Raw genomic sequence first — 16,038 nt, 5'->3', positions numbered from 1 at the left:
AAACTGGCCAAATACTAGTGCCTCTACCCTATATATTGCGAGGAGTGTAATATAGCTTATTTGAAAATTAAAATATTCCTTACGAACACGGTCACGCTATATAGGTGGCGCATATAGACAATTTTCTATTTTTCTCTCATCATATAATAATCTATATATTATATAGCGATGTGCCGCTGCTATGGGCCTGCTGTAATAATTAAGAACAGCGGGCACTACACTCTTGTTCTGATAATGTGTATTAGAACTTTTATTATTGATATATTCTGTAGTATATGATAAATTTATGGGGGAAATAAAGGAAGGTTATCTACTGGTAAAATGAATTTTAACACGCTTTAAATCGACAGTTTAACTACTCATTATAGTACGTTATTATAGTGTTTATGGTTACGATAACTCTTAAACTAAAATAAAGCGAGACGCGACTCATCCCATCTGCACCCAATTTATACACGCCTCGTGAAAAAATGGAATATGTCTCAATAGTATAAACATCGAATGAATCTATTCGATCGTACACGCATCACATATTTTTCAATCTATTTCTTTGCGTCGGTCGCGCAATTTGGATAATTTCCAAGCTCGCGCGAACCTCTTCTGCCGCGCAGCGCTCAGCAAAGAAGCCGACTTGTCATTATGGAAAACGCGCGTGTTCTCTCGGCGTTGGACAAGTCGTGCCTCCTAATGAAAACCGAATGCGAGGATCGGGCATTTGTTCGACCTATGCGCAGTTTCGTGCGTCACGTTCCGCTTTCATTATACTGTTGTGCGGTACGCGTGTATTTGCATCACGTATATAGTATGTGCGCTCTAAGTGAATTTAGTTGACGATAAAGCTTGTATACAGCTTAGCTTTTGGCTTCGGTTTACTATGTCGCCGCGAAAATTGTCTCATTAAAATAGTTCTCAAGCTTTGCGTATGATTCTTTTATAATGAAGAGAACGAAATAATAACATATTATATGATTGATTGATCTTTATAACTCTTTTTTATCTCTTTAATTTGACGTAGCTCTTCTCTTTTCTTTATTCATATGAATATAGTTATAAACTTTTAAGCCTACCATTTTTTAAATCAATGATATGTTAATTTGAGAGCATTACGTTCTAAGACTCAATTTTGTTATAAGCAAGTATTTTTAAAATGTTCATTTTGCTCTGTACTCATGATTAATTTATATTCTGCTAAATTCCTGCCAAGTCCTTCTGGACTTGATCAAACGTTTTCAAACTATTCAAATTTTTCTTCGTTTTGTTACTTTAACATAATTATTAAATACCTACTACAATGTATTGTTATACATTGAATTAAATAATGTAGTAACAAGACTATAACAAACTTCCATCTCAATATGACATGTCGGTATGCAAACATCAAAGAAGCAGCAATAAAACGCTTTGTTTGCGATACCGTAACAGAAGATTCGTTTTACTGTCGCGCGGCATGCGAATTTGTTTACGTCTTAAGCTTTAACGCGCTGCTGCGCCAAATGAGGAAAAACTCTTAAAATTACATTTATACGAGATCACGTATGCGTAATTATGCTGTACAGTTATCATCCTCTTTTGTATTTAACTTACGAAATCCGCTCACAACCATAACTGTTTGAGTATTTCAGCTCACGCTATACATGAAAATTGAATTTGTTGACAAAACAAGAATGGTTCACAGTATTTAAATTGTTGTTGTTTTTTTTTTTTTTTTTTGACTCAATACAAACGTAGGAAAACAACCCTTTGGCTCAAACGAGAAAGACCGTGCGGGTATTTAACAGTTTTTCCATATACCCTGTTGAGGAAAGTAAAATATATTCATATTTGTAAATAATACACCTATACACAAATATAATTTATACTGTATTTGCACTTGTCCGCGAAGAATTCTCTGAAGGGTGTTCTTATAATCGCGTACCTGCTGTAGTAGAAGAAACAGTCTGCAGTTTTCCTCGTTTTTAAAATAAACGTGACATTATCATTATTTGTATATAGTACATGTGCGAGGCATTACAACAAAGACACTCATACAGATAAAAATGATGAATCAAAGCGAGCCGACCCTCAGTCGCGGTTAAATCGTCCGAGTGTCGGCTGAATTTTTGAAAATGGAACTAAGGAGCTTCGCGCAGATTCTATTCTGCGCGATCTTAGTGCTCCTCGGCGTTTCGGGCGATGACAGTCCAGTGGTCGAAACGAGCCTTGGTAAAATTAAAGGCTCGTTTATGACCAGCAGATTGGGCAAACAGATCTACTCGTTTAGAGGCATTAGGTATGGAAAACCACCCATTGGGGAACGTCGCTTTAAGGTACGCTAATAACGTCTTATGCGCATATATAGTATTATGTTTGCGATAATTTCAGAAGAAACGATATATTTTCAGTTCATATTGCATAATATTAATACACAGGTACCAGAACCGATCGATGCGTGGACAGGTGCCTTCGATGCCTCGGAAGAAGGTCCATCCTGCATCCGACCAGCCGGTAGGAATCTTTCGGAAGATTGTCTCGCATTGAACATCTACACGACCAAGGTGAAGTACATTTACAAATACACAGCAATACTAGCGAGTTGTTGAAAAATATCTTAGTTATATTTATACTGGCAGCTTCCATCGAAATCCAACGCAGTGAAGCGGCCAGTGATAGTATTTTTCCCACCCGGAGGCTTTACCGGTTACTCAGCTCAGAGCTACCTATGGGGACCACAGTACTACCTGGATCAGGATATCGTCCTGGTCACCGTCAATTATCGCCTATCGGCTTTAGGTATGCGTCTGCGCAACCTTCGAACAACTTATGTACGCATCGCTACAGCATTTATTCGTCGCAGGTTTCATCAGTACCGGGGATGAACACGCCCCGGGAAACTTGGGTCTCAAGGATCAGGTCGTGGCTCTGCGTTTCGTGCGGGACCACATCGCGCGATTCAGCGGTGACCCAAATTCCGTGACCATCAGCGGATGCAGCGCCGGAAGTTGGAGCGTCATCCTGCACATGCTGTCGCCGATGTCGCGTGGTCTCTTCCACAAGGCCATCGCCATGAGCGGCTCACCCTTGAAGCCTAAGCTTCTCCCGAGCGATATGTCCGACGTGGCTAAGAAGCAGGCGTCCTTTGTCGATTGTCCGGTCGACGATCTGGACAAGATGTTCGAGTGCCTGAAGAAGGTGCCGGCTCAGCAGTTTGGTGCCACCCTTTCGCGTTTCAACGTAAGAGTCGCTTTTTCTTGGTGATTTTGTACGATGGGTCATCGATGTTTTGTACTGGCCGAGAGCGTTGTTCTTCTGCAGGAGTTTTACGGAGATCCCATTCTGATATTCTCTCCGGTGGTCGAGCCTAAAATCGAAGGCGTCGAGAGGTTTCTTCGCGCTCAGCCGGTTGACATAATTAGATCGGGCGATTTCAATCACGTGCCGCTAATCACGGGTGTCACCAAGGACGAGATCGTCGGCACTGCCTTGAGTGAGCGATAATATTATTGGCAAAATTCTGGATAGTGGGAATTTTAATATATCAAACGCCATCGATCTTACAGGAGCAGCGGAGGCAGCACAGAAGGGAAACACGTCGTACTTTGACGACCTGAACGCCGAGTGGGAAAGAGTGGCCCCGATTAGCTTCCAGTACGATCGCACCGGCGAGCAGTCCGTCCAAGCCAGCAGAGCCTTGAAAAAGTTTTACTTCAACGATGAACCCGTCAGTTTTAAAAATGTCGATAAACTCGCTCAAGTAGGTTGCATACTATAGCAAACACGTTGAATTGTATAATTTATTTGTCTCTCATTATGTCATTGATTTATATAGGCTTACGGTGACGCTATCGTCGGGTTCCCGGTTCATCGTTCGGCTACGCTGATGGCCAAGTACAACACCAAACCCGTGCACTACTACAAATTTGTTTATCAAGGTAGATACAGTTATCAGACGTGGAGCGAAACCAAGAAGCCTTACGGTAAGCAGTTCATAAGAACAATCTAAGAATCCATCATAATACGCGCGGAAAGAAGTGCACTGACGTTCATTCGTTTCATTCTATTGTTGAAACGATAGGGGCATGGATACTCCTAAGATACCTACACCCGATGTGTAAAGTCATTGTTTAGGTATACTAGGTATATCGATAACAGACATTTTTTAAGGGATACTTTACGATTACAAACTTCCTTAAAGAAGAAACATGATTATTTACGACTGTTTCAACATTTATTTACAGGCGTAGTACATCACGACGATCTCATCTACGTTTTTTACATCTCATATGCTTTTCCGTTCTTTGACAAAGACGCACCGGAAACACCGATGGTCGAGAAGATGACGTCTATTTGGGCCAATTTTGCCAAGACCGGCGAACCAATACCCAAGAATAACGATCTATTCAAAAAAGTCAAATGGAACGTGCTCACACCGGAAAACCACAAGTACCTGGAGATAAATGATACCTTCGCAATGAAAGCGAACTTGTTTGCTGACCGATATGAGCTTTGGGGTAGACTTTTTCCATTACCAACTTATCAGAAGCCTGAATGTTAGATATTCAGAAAATTATTTATTGTTTAGTATTACGTGTATATATAATACTCTAAAATAAAGGAGAAAATTTAGAGAAGAATGTTCAAAATAGGATAGAGCACGTTAAGCTCAACAGCGTGAGAAGCGTAGCACCAATTGTGTTTATATTGCTAAAAATATATGTAGATGCGTATAATATGTTCTATATTTCTACCGCAGAAACAAAAATGTTCCGCGTTTCATCAAATTGGCTTTTTCTCATGCTCAAAAGTAATGTTATTTGAAATCTTCGCATACTTTAAAATTTATTTAATACATAATCTGAGGACCCATTTCTTTAATTCTGGTTTACGAAATTGAAATACATGATTATCTAAAAAATTTCATGCATGAAAAAAGCTCTTTCATGCCCCTTGTTGGGTGAAAAATACGGTGTTCCCACGAAGGAAGAAAAGTTAACTTTGAATATGGCCTTTCCTATGCCTGAAAGCAGTCATAGGCGCTTATCTAGATAATATATTATTTTTTTAAATATGCATAAGGGCTGATAACACTAAAATTAGCGTTAAATAATGGTTAGATATAATTTTGAATGAAGCTTAAATAAAATGTAAAAGTAATTAATTTTAAAATACAACGTAGAATAAATGACTTTCAATTGTAAGATATGGATACAAAACATTAAAAAATTAATTTTTATTCGTTCATCATAGATAATGCTAGCCTTGACTAATATTACAAATTGTTTTTATATCACAGGTAGACTATTTTTCAATATTTTTATTAAAATCAAGTAAAACTTTGAACAAGTTTTTTGATTTTCTTTTGCTAATAATCTCGTAATAATCTGCTTTAGAGAAGTGAAAATATATTTACACACCCTTTGTTAAATCTAAAATGTACTTTACATTCTTTTGACCTCCGGGCGCGAGGGCATTATTGACAGCTACCTGGTATTCATTAAATGGAACTAATTGATGTGGTGGAGCTTGCAATTTTTTCTCTACAAATAGGGCTTGTAGCTCATCGTACATTTTATGTCGCTCTGCTGATTCTGCATTTTTAATGGTCCATGCTGACATCCAAAAGCCTTTGAAGCTAACATCCTGAAATAATAATATTATTATTGAAGTTATCAGTATAAATGAGTTGCTAAAGAAAATCAATTGAACATTAAATGATATATTTACTTTGAAAATCAAAGATGAAGCTGGAATTGTCAATGGCTCTCTTGACATTGCTCCATATGTAACCATGATACCACCATTACCTAAATGCCTTTGAACTTCCAAAGCATTTTTACCACATACACAGTTTAATGCCAATAATGGCTTTGGTAACTTTTTACTTTTGAACATATCCGTTGTCCTTAATTCTTCTTCTGTTAATACTACAGAAGCACCTAATGCCATAAGTTGATCCTTAAAAAGTCAAAACAACAGTACTTTAGAAACTGAAAAATTGCATAAATTTTTAGTACTATTCTCACTTTACCTTCAAGCTTTGTACATCAGATCTATTTCGAACAATATTCACACTTTTGATACCCCAAATTTTACACAATTGGATTACCATTTGTCCTACAGCTGAATTGCTACCATTCTGAATAACAGTATCACCTGTCTTCAAAGGTATAAAATCTTTCAACATTCTATATGCTGTACAAGGATTTACATTAAGCATACTAGCTTCAACTGTATCCATTTCTTTCTTGATCTAAATAAATCAAATATAAACATTGTTATTACTGTATGAAATTATAAAAATAATGCAAAAGAAAAGAAAGCACTTTGATCATTTCTTGAGATTTGTATATCGCATGAGTCCTCCATGTTCCTTTGTTGAGTCCATTGGGAACAACTCTATCACCTACACATAAGTCCTCTGTGTTGGGACCTACAGCAACTATTTCTCCGACAGCTTCATTGCCTGGTACTGCAGGCAAAGGTGGTTTACTAGGATATTTGCCCTGTATGGTATTGATGTCAGCCGGATTCACAGGTGAGTAAAGCCATTTCACAGCAACCTTTGCATAAGTAAATCAAATTTTTAATAACTAAATGGCAAAATAAATGTAAGTTAAAATGATTGTTTTCTAAAATTTACTTGGTTATCACCGGGTGATGGAAGAGAATCTGTGGTTATTTGAATGACCTCAGCAGGTTCTCCATATTCTTTGTAAAGTAATGACTTGACAACTGTATTGCTCGACATCAACCTTAATTGTCCATGATAAATCGTTTTGCGAAAATTGTTGACTAACAGTGTGCCTACTTTTCCTACTTGCATTCTTAATTGTAAGTATAAAATTAAAGGTAATCAATATCACACACAAATAAAACTCCGGATCTTTTTGACAAATTAGAGGTTAGGATATTTGTTTTGACTTATCGGCTGAGTCACGTGACGCGCGGGAAAAAGCGGGCAAAATTCAAAAACAGCAACATCTTGGATTGGTGCTGATACTATATATATATATATATATATACACACCTAAATACGAAGTAGTGCATACAAACGTACTGATGATTTAATATAAACATTTTTTTATTTTGTATTACTTTGGTAATTACAATTGTAAGTACGAATATATTATGTACTAGCTTACTATATGAATAAAAGCAACTTAGTTTAATTTAACTTGACAGTTATGGCGTAAATTAATTCAAATTAAAAAAAAAAAAACGCGTGACCAGCAAAAGTAATGCCACATTGTTCAATCTGCAATGTATTTACACATGACCATACTACAATAAACGCTTACAAATTGTATCGTACTTCACATAATTCAACGCATTTTAAACACGTAATATAATAATAAGTTGTGCATATCACAAGAAAGTATTAAAACCAACGCTCACTTACAATCTAGTTTTTTATACATAAAACGAGGTATTTGATAAAAGCAATAAATCATCAGTCATATCGTAGTCAATTCCAATTAGACTTCAGCACACCCCAGTCCTGCTTGATCATGTCAGCAGCTTTTTCGCCGATCATGTAAGTCGGTGCGCAGGTGTGTCCGGCTATGATCTCGGGCATGACGCTGGCGTCGACGACTCTGAGTCCCTGAATTCCGTGGACCCTCAGTCTTGAGTCGACAACGCCTCCCTGAGCTCGTGGAGCCATGCGACAGGTGCTGGTGAAGTGACCCAAGGTCGTGGATACGTGACGAGCGACGCAGGCCCAGTAGTCGTCGCTTGCAAACTGAAGGTGTTCGCAACCCGGGAAAGCGACCGGTAGAAGGGTTGCGTTGAAGCGTTTGAAGGCTCGTGAAGAAGCTACTTTTATTGCCTGTAATTGGAAGTTTATAATTAGAGACTTTATCAGTTTTACCTATATAAGCTATACCGAGTGTTTGAAATTTTGATTAAAATTCTGACCGAGCCAAAAAAAGTATTTAAAAAACTGATATATACAGAGTTTGTAAACATTTCACATTCTCTATACAAACTAAAGAAACAAACGAAAAAGTCTTCAGGCCAGTAGCAGACAAAAACAATAAAAATAAACTAACAGCCTTGATGCCTCGAACTATCGTATCGAGATCCTCCGATCTCTCGTAGTAATTAGCCTCCAAGATCGGCGGATCCATCGGATTATCGCTTCGCAAGCTGACTCTTCCTCGGCTCTTGGGTCTCATGAGGATAGGCACGATGCTGAAAGCGTCGAAGCCCTTGTAATGCGAGAAAACTCGACGTTCGAAATCGTCGCTAAAACCGAACAGACTTCTCAAGCTGCCCGACACGTCGCCTGTCAATGCACCGATTCCAAGGACCAGTTCGATATCCGGGTAATTAGCTGAGGAAGGACCTTTGTCGGGTTTGCGGTTTTCCAGAACTGAAAGTAATTGTTTGCGAGAATTATAAGGAGATACGATGGAGAAACTGATTATTATTAATAAGATCGTTATTATGTTAATTTGCATTAAACAAGTATATGCTCAGTGTTTTTTGGCGAACAAGTCCGAACGGAACCAGCTATTCTCTACTTGTATTGGTCGATCATTGTTTCTTAAATCCTTATAAGTGTTTTTCGCACGTTTGAAAAAAAAAAAACAATATTTTACCTCGTTCGTTGAAAAGCAACGCGTTAATCAATCGCAAAAATTATTCTTTCCCTTTTATCATATTAAAATATGCAAAGCGACTCAGTAAAGCTGTGCACTTTTGTCAACTCATTGTATTTTAAGTGAGTGTAACAGCTCGCATCGTTTATAGGATTTTGACGTCAGTCTAGATCGTCGTATTTGGCTTTCTGACGGCATCGTGTAGGTAAATATCCTGAATACGTTAGACTCGGAAAATAAACTATATCCAATATACATGCCAAACATTAGAATAATTATATTCACTTCACCGCGAAATGCTACTTTCTTTATTATGTGAATTGCGAAATGGGAAAGAATTTCACCGAAGATCTTTCAGAGAAACAACAAACCGATAACGCCATCTCGGCAATGCCAAAGTCAAGGCAGCGTGTCTTTCTCTCTTTCTTCCACCACCAATGACTCGACGAAATAATGAGCGTCTCCTGATGAACATAAAAGAATCACACTCACGGCTCTTGGTATCGATAAACGCGAGGGCCTCGGCGCCCCCGGGCACAGTAAACGGTCCGCTGCCCTTCAGTAAGTAATCGAAAGTGTTGACCGGATTCATGACCAGTCTGGGCTCGATGATGGTCACGCTATCGTTGACGAGGAAAGTCAACGCCGACATGCTCACGTGGTCCTGCAAATTCTGCCCCACCGGCAGATCCTCCAGGACCTTGATCCCCAACGACTCCAGACGAGCCTTGGGACCGATGCCCGAGAGCATGAGGAGCTGAGGCGAGTTGAGGGTACCAGCGCAGAGGAGGACCTCGCGACGAGCTCGAGCCACGTAGGTCTTGTTGTTGTTGATGCCGATGAATTTCACAGCGGAAGCTCGACGCGTCTCGGAGTTGACGAAGATCTTGGTGACCCGAGAGAAGGTCGAGATGCGGAGGTTCTTGCGTCGGTTGACGATCGGGTCCAGGAAAGCTTTGCTCGCGCTCACTCGACGGCCGAAGCGCAGATTCGCCTGGACGGGTGAGAAGCCCATTAGACTGGAAAAATGTTGGGATTTAGAATGTTTACGTCGCCGTTACGACGAGCTCGTTATTTCGCTTGGAATGTAACGACTGGTTTAATGAACAGTGAAATTAGCCGGTGTTTCTAGGGATTTCACGCGTAGCCCGCCAGTAATCGATGTAATACAGTGACGCTTTTGGAGGGCACGCGGAAAGATCGTGCTATCGTATTGCGACACTGTCACACTGAACTTGCCACTTTTCCTTTCTTTTTCTCTCTCGGATTACGCAGCGTTAGAAATTTATCGAGTCTCATTTTCGCATATATTATACTAATACTTTCTTTTTTTCTACGGCGATCGTGAAAATTAATTACAAATCAAATCATCATAACATTTCAGGCTTGAAAATTATTAATGGGTCCACAAGGCCAACTCATCGTCAATATTTTTCAACTACAGAGCTATAGCCCATATAATGATTATCAATAATTTTATTGCACACGAGCCGACCATATTTGCATGCTTATTCCTCTAATCAAGCGGCTCTTTCTCGCGCGTAAAAATTCCTGTACAGCAGTGCAAGTGCAGAGCGAGACGCGCGTAAAAATTATCCTACAATTAGCGCCGCGCGCTGCACTCATCCTCGGTGTTGGATGACGCAATGGCAATAATAAAAACGAGAGCCTCCGATGGTGGTGACTGGCGAGTCCGTAAAATAAAAAGTAACATCAGCTGCTCACCTCTCGCCGTTGTAGTCGTTAAATTTATATCCAAATTCCTTAGCTGATTGGAGGAAAGGGTGACGAAGTCGGGAGACGTACGGCACGTTCGAGACGTCCAGATAGCCGCCGACCGAGTGATACCTTGGGTCTTGGTATTTCAGTCTGTGAAGTGTTATTGTTATGAGAGGAAATTATTGAGGCTGCGGTGTGTCCTAGTTTTTCTTGTAATTGCTCTTTGCTCAGGGTTGGACGTTTCCGAGTTAACGACAGTTTTTTCATTTATACTTGCAAAAAAGTATAATTTTTCGAGAGCGCTAAATTGATAAAAAAATATTAAAAATTGTACCTGCTGTTTTCCGACTTCAAAAAATACGGCAGCACGTCCCGATAGGCCCATCCAGGGTTGCCCATAGCCTCCCACTCGTCGTAGTCAGCTCTGGCGCCCCTCGTGTAAATCATGAAATTGATGACGGACGTACCACCGAGAGCCTTTCCTCGCGGCCAATTGCACCGGCCGTCCGTCATCGACAGGCAGTAGCCGAGCTGTAATTACATAATTGTAGACCAACCTGGTGGTAACTGTACCGAGTTAACGCACACTCTAGGTGCAGTGATTACAGGGAGTAATGGGAGTAATGGAAAGCCTTTTTGCCGCGCGAAACATAAATATTCAAACTACTGGATTATTCTTACAGGAAAATAAAAGCATGACTAACGCTGATTCGGAATTCGGTTCGCGGAACGCAGAATATGTACATCTAGTGTAGCAGCACAGCCGATGCAGACGAGCTGAATGCTAACGACGGATAGCCTGCGCAGAAATGACTTTTTTTCTCTCTCGTTCGCGCGATGCTAATGTGCTGCACTTGAATTTCGCGCGTCGATGTATACAGAGATCTCGAGGGGAGACGACGACGAGCATCGAATCAATTGAGACTCCGAGATGCAGGACACAAAAGAATAATGCAAGGCTCAAGGTGAGGATTAGATGTTTGGACTCGAGATGCCTGCAGCGAAGAAATGTAGGATATATTGTTCTCGCGGAACAGTAGGATATCCGTTTTCTTATTGTACGCAAAGTAAGGCGGATGAATTATTCTCGGCGCATATCCTGCGTATGCGCGGTTAATTCACTCGCAGGGATGTCAGAGCGCGTTGTTTATGGATTAATTTATTGATTTTTCTTTTACTGCGAGCTTTGCGGTTTTTTTTTCTTGAAGCTAGCTAGAGAGGACATTTAGTTGTTAATAACTGATGTAAAAGAAATTTATTCGCTTGGGATATATGGATTATTGTGGGCTCGATATAAGCGACGAGTACGTCTGTTATTCGCATCAGTACATAAGAATATTTGGGAAAATAATGTAATTTATATTCTTCTGCATTTACATCTTTAGCGCGTTTTGGATTGTCTGCTATTGAAGAGGAGTGTTATTTATGAAAATAATTCATTCGGTTTACGTCATAAGATAAAAAAATCGTTAACTTGCATTCTCAAAGAAGATTTTTGCCTTATTAATGCAAAACTTAATAAAATCTTGAAAAATAAAGAAATCTTAACACATATTACTTTTTGTAAATAAAGCATCGTTCAGCGACATTTTTGACGCCGATTTTTTTACTTATCTACGCAGACCTCGATAAAATCTTGATAATTAAAAAAAAACACTATACCTTTCCAGATTTCCGTTCAGTCCTGTATCCCCAATTATAATCCGTAATGTGCAAAATCGGCGCCAGCAAGGGTATATCCGTGAGGAACATCTCCTCTTTTCCAGCCTCCACAAGAAGAATTTTCCAGTTGGCGACTTCGCTGAGTCTGTTGGCCAGGACAGAACCGCCCGAACCTGCGCCGATTATCACGAAGTCGTAGGTGCCGGCGTCTTCCTCGTCGGCGGTATCGTCTAGACCACATCGTCCGAAATTCGTGGCGTAGATAAGCACAAGGATGGCAGTAAAGAAAATGACTAGATGTTGATCCATTTTTTGTGAGGTAGATTTATCTCAGTCGTTGTGTTGGGTTTTCTTGCGCTTCTTTCTTTGATTTGGCATAGAGAGGACTTGCGAGTCTTGAATTTTGTAGTTGGTTAGATCACTGCATAATTAATTCATGAATAATTTGTAAAAGAACATTTTTGTGTAAAGTTCATCGACAATTTAAGCTAAAATAATAACAGCCATGAAGCTTTCACAAAGAAGATAATAGACAAGATTTAGAATAGAAATATCTCTTTCATACACAAAACAGACAAAATAACAATGAGTCCGAACACTATTATTTCAAAAATTTGAAATACGCTTTAAGAAAAGCGTTTTGTCATTGCATTAGGACTTTTAAAAAACACGAATAATTTATTTTTGAAAACTTACCCTCAGCTACAAAACGTCAAGTGACACACCATCGCATAGCTCAAAAACTTATAAAACTCATGTTTAACCATCTTCGCAACAAAAAATCTCTCTCGCGATCTTTTGAAATGATTAACACTAAAAAAATGTGCACATCCTAAAGAAGATTCACGAAACAAGGCCCGCACAAGCGCAGGCCAGAGCGGCGACTCACCGATTCACCGGCCGATCGAAAACTGCTGGCGTTCCCGCCTGACTGGTCCGCAAGAGCCTATACTCGGTCCCTATCAGTGACAAGGTCGAAGTTGCGGATCGGGATCGCTCTCGGCGCGTCGCGTATTACTTAACAGAAGCGTTAGTTTCTGGTAGAACTGCCCGTTGAATTTCGAGGTAAAAGAAAAGAGAATGTAGTCTTGTGTGTATAGGTGGTGATTTGTGCTTTCAGGCAGGGGATTAGAATTTTTTTTTTAATCCGAGCTTTGATTCTTTTAGTCTGTTGTTTGTACGAAAGTCGCAGGAAGTAAAAGTGGTGAACGGTAACATTTCTATCATGGATTATGTTTATCCGATCAAATCCAATTTGTAAAAGGTCACACGTATCAGGTGGAACATATTCAAATTCTGAGTTTCGTAAGCGGTCCATCTGACGTCGCACGCACACGTTAGATGATACTCGAATTTAATTCGAAGCATAAATCACAGTCCACATGAAGGAGGTCTGACATAACTGCACGGGTATTAATGTTAATCTTTATATCGTTGTTTACATTTGTAGCACGTAGTCGAGGCACTGTAAGGCTTCTGCGCACGTAACGATCTTCTGCATCCTGTAAACATGTGCCAACAGCATTTTCGGAACGTATCTAAATTAAGAGCGCAATCAATTATAAGCAATTAACGGCGAAAGAGAAAAACTATTTCCCACGAGAGGGTTGTTTATTTGCTGAATTGAGTCAGCAGAGGGAACTGCGAAACCAGTCGGCAAATATGGACAAACTATACGCTTTCTACGTCTCGGATGCGAATTATTCAACTCTTTTAAATCATTAGCAAATGGGCCGCCTAATCGACGAGTCGTTGCAAAATACCCCGTAATCCCAATGCTAGCGAGTCTAAGGTGTCTTAAGAATTTTCGCATCGTGTTTTTACACCCACGGCCGATCGGTCTATCGAGCGACATATAAAACCGGTAGAATGCGTGGTCGTTGTGAAAAAGAAATTCGGAAAAGATATACGAGCATTTCTCTCCGACGATGTACACACGCTATAGGCGAAAGCGGAAAAAATGATTTGTCGCGCGAAATAAGCATGGGTAACGGAATGACATTATACGCGATGATGCGGTTTGCGGAACATTATATAAAAGAGCATCCAGACGACCGGCTAGACATCGAACGTCGTTCTAATCTGACGAGCCAAACTTGACCCATAATACCGGTTGGCTTTTCTCATCTATCTCCGAAACTTAGTCCCACACCTTATTTTTCCTCGTTCTCCCTGCACACAGTTCCAACAATAACAAGGTGTCACGTATACCAGACTATATGACGTAAGGGATCCACGACGGGATCATCGGTATGTCGAATCATCAGTTTTATTGCATAATCTGTGAGCACATGGCCCGCGACCTTCCTTGCGCCCAAGCGAGAAAACTCAAACTCGGAAAAAAACCGGTCGCGATCAAAATGAACGATAAGTATACACCGAGAGCTGAGTGTTCTGTACTATACACGCTGCAGACCTAAAGAAGTTTGGTGACCCACATATGAGGCTCTCTGGTTTGTAGGGCGACGGTTCGTCTGTCGTGCTCGGTAAGGACGCGCGGTGTTCGATCTTGGGCGTTTCACTTGATTTATTGAGGCGGTGAATCGCTCGGTAGGCTGCAAAAAAGAAAGTTCATTGTTGCAAGGCTGCCGAGTTAATAGCTGTCGGGTTATCGTTTTTCGGTGACTTTATGCAGGTATAGTGCAGCTGAAAATTAAAAGGATGATCATGTTTTGAGATAAAATGTATATTAAGAGGTATTAATGATAACAAAGTGTTATAAAAGTAGTATTGTGGGGTACGACTGGGGTGTCAAATGAAGAAACGTACTAGAGATTTAACTTTGCATCATTAATATAAACAATTTATTTATCATGTATTTGATTCAAGCAAAAAACACTTGACGAACGTCTTGCTAGAAGTTTCTTTTTATAATAACAAACTATACAGATACTGCGTCATCAGTTTTCTCAAATGATTTTTTTTTTCGTATGAAATTGGTGTACTTTATTCATACTATCTCTATATACTTTCTTTTAAAATTGAAAAATATAAATGTGATTTGTGACTTCAAGAAATACTTGAATGGTACTTACGCAAAAATAACAATCGACAATAAAAAAGAAAACAAACTGTGATTTTAAAAAAGTGTGGTGGAATAGAGTTTCACGAGTTAAATTTGCTTAATAGAGTTTTTGTTTTTCTGAGCCATTAGCAGTTGATGCAGAGCTAGCTGCACTCGCAGTTCGACGCACGTGTCTTTCTCCTCGACAATACTGCGAATAAGAGTAGTCATCTTTTTCTGCAAAATAAAAACGTTTGTACATATTATCACACTTGTTGCACGTCTGAAAAGTTTCGAGAATCAAAATGTATTTACATACCTCCAACAACTGATTTTCACTGACTAGCTGGATCATGGCTGTCATTTCTGCCTCGCTGGGACTGTGCGTCCTATCGATCACGGGCGCTTTTGACTTTCCTGAGTTGATACGCTCCAACAGCATTTCATTCAGTCTTTCAATCTCGTGCCGCTCCTGCGAAATGCGAGTTTTCAACGAAGCCTGCATATTCAACAGTTCTTCGTAAATGAGGCTTTCCCGAAGCCTGTCGGTCTCATTTTCTACTACTGGCTCCTCTACTTTTTCCGATTCCACTGCTACCGCTGAAAATAAAAACATTACAATGAAGCTAATAAAGAATTTAACGATTCTTCAAATTTTGAGCATCAATTTCTTCATTACCATTTTCTTCTGGCTTATTAGACGCTACATGTACCGCTTCAGTCTTACTATCCGTGGTATCTGTCGATATCTTCGACACTTTATCAACTATATATTTTTCAGCCAATGGTGCCGAGTGGTTAATGTTTTCGGTTGATAATCGTCGGGGTGCTTCTTTCGATGTCTCAGAAACTTTCAAACGATCACTTTCATCCTCGGTTTTGATTGCTATTTTAGTCGGTTGACTTTCAGGCAATTGTGATTGCCTTTCTTGCAATTGCGGTTGCTTTTCTTGCAAATGTGGTTGTCTTTCTGGCACATGTGATTGACTTTCTTCGGTTGGTTTGGGCACTTCTTCATCCAAACTTTTTTGGATAGAGCCCTCGAGCTTTTGTACTAATTTATACTTTCTCTGT

At 39.8% G+C, this 16,038-nt stretch overlaps 4 protein-coding genes across 6 annotated transcripts in view; 1 reads left to right on the top strand and 3 right to left on the bottom strand.

Moving 5' to 3' along the window:
* The first annotated feature begins 1,792 nt into the window (after positions 1–1,792).
* On the top strand, positions 1,793–5,311 carry LOC100119878 (carboxylesterase clade D, member 2). The gene is made up of 8 exons (XM_001603534.5): positions 1,793–2,306; positions 2,409–2,534; positions 2,610–2,769; positions 2,834–3,210; positions 3,292–3,463; positions 3,537–3,730; positions 3,806–3,953; positions 4,215–5,311. The coding sequence occupies exons 1-8, from the start codon at positions 2,106–2,108 to the stop codon at positions 4,529–4,531; spliced, it is 1,695 nt and encodes a 564-aa protein (XP_001603584.1). The 5' UTR covers positions 1,793–2,105; the 3' UTR covers positions 4,532–5,311.
* On the bottom strand, positions 4,803–6,932 carry LOC100119843 (enoyl-[acyl-carrier-protein] reductase, mitochondrial). Its single transcript, XM_001603503.5, has 5 exons — positions 6,617–6,932; positions 6,300–6,536; positions 6,005–6,226; positions 5,701–5,931; positions 4,803–5,616 (listed from the first exon to the last, which is right to left on the bottom strand). The coding sequence occupies exons 1-5, from the start codon at positions 6,797–6,799 to the stop codon at positions 5,383–5,385; spliced, it is 1,107 nt and encodes a 368-aa protein (XP_001603553.1). The 5' UTR covers positions 6,800–6,932; the 3' UTR covers positions 4,803–5,382.
* Positions 6,933–7,039: 107 nt separating this feature from the next.
* On the bottom strand, positions 7,040–14,307 carry LOC100119804 (glucose dehydrogenase [FAD, quinone]-like). Its single transcript, XM_031932768.2, has 7 exons — positions 12,657–14,307; positions 11,961–12,381; positions 10,633–10,829; positions 10,305–10,448; positions 9,072–9,598; positions 8,028–8,350; positions 7,040–7,804 (listed from the first exon to the last, which is right to left on the bottom strand). Exons 2-7 carry the CDS (start codon positions 12,267–12,269, stop codon positions 7,442–7,444), a joined length of 1,863 nt encoding a protein of 620 aa, XP_031788628.1. The 5' UTR covers positions 12,270–12,381; positions 12,657–14,307; the 3' UTR covers positions 7,040–7,441.
* A 432-nt stretch (positions 14,308–14,739) lies between these two features.
* Positions 14,740–16,038, bottom strand: part of LOC100678480 (ralA-binding protein 1) — a 5,100-nt gene continuing 3,801 nt past the window's right edge. For all 3 annotated transcript variants that reach the window (XM_032600930.1, XM_032600929.1, XM_016986260.3), the window contains exons 8-10: positions 15,644–16,034; positions 15,284–15,564; positions 14,740–15,201 (exon numbers count right to left, since the gene is read on the bottom strand). In XM_032600930.1, the coding sequence (XP_032456821.1) occupies positions 15,073–15,201; positions 15,284–15,564; positions 15,644–16,034 (801 nt within the window). In that variant the 3' untranslated portion in view covers positions 14,740–15,072. The remainder of the gene's footprint in view (positions 15,202–15,283; positions 15,565–15,643; positions 16,035–16,038) is intronic.

The sequence above is a fragment of the Nasonia vitripennis genome, chromosome 5 (genome assembly GCF_009193385.2).
Source record: "Nasonia vitripennis strain AsymCx chromosome 5, Nvit_psr_1.1, whole genome shotgun sequence".
NCBI lineage: Eukaryota > Metazoa > Arthropoda > Insecta > Hymenoptera > Pteromalidae > Nasonia > Nasonia vitripennis.
This window is presented reverse-complemented; position numbering and strand designations above follow the sequence as displayed.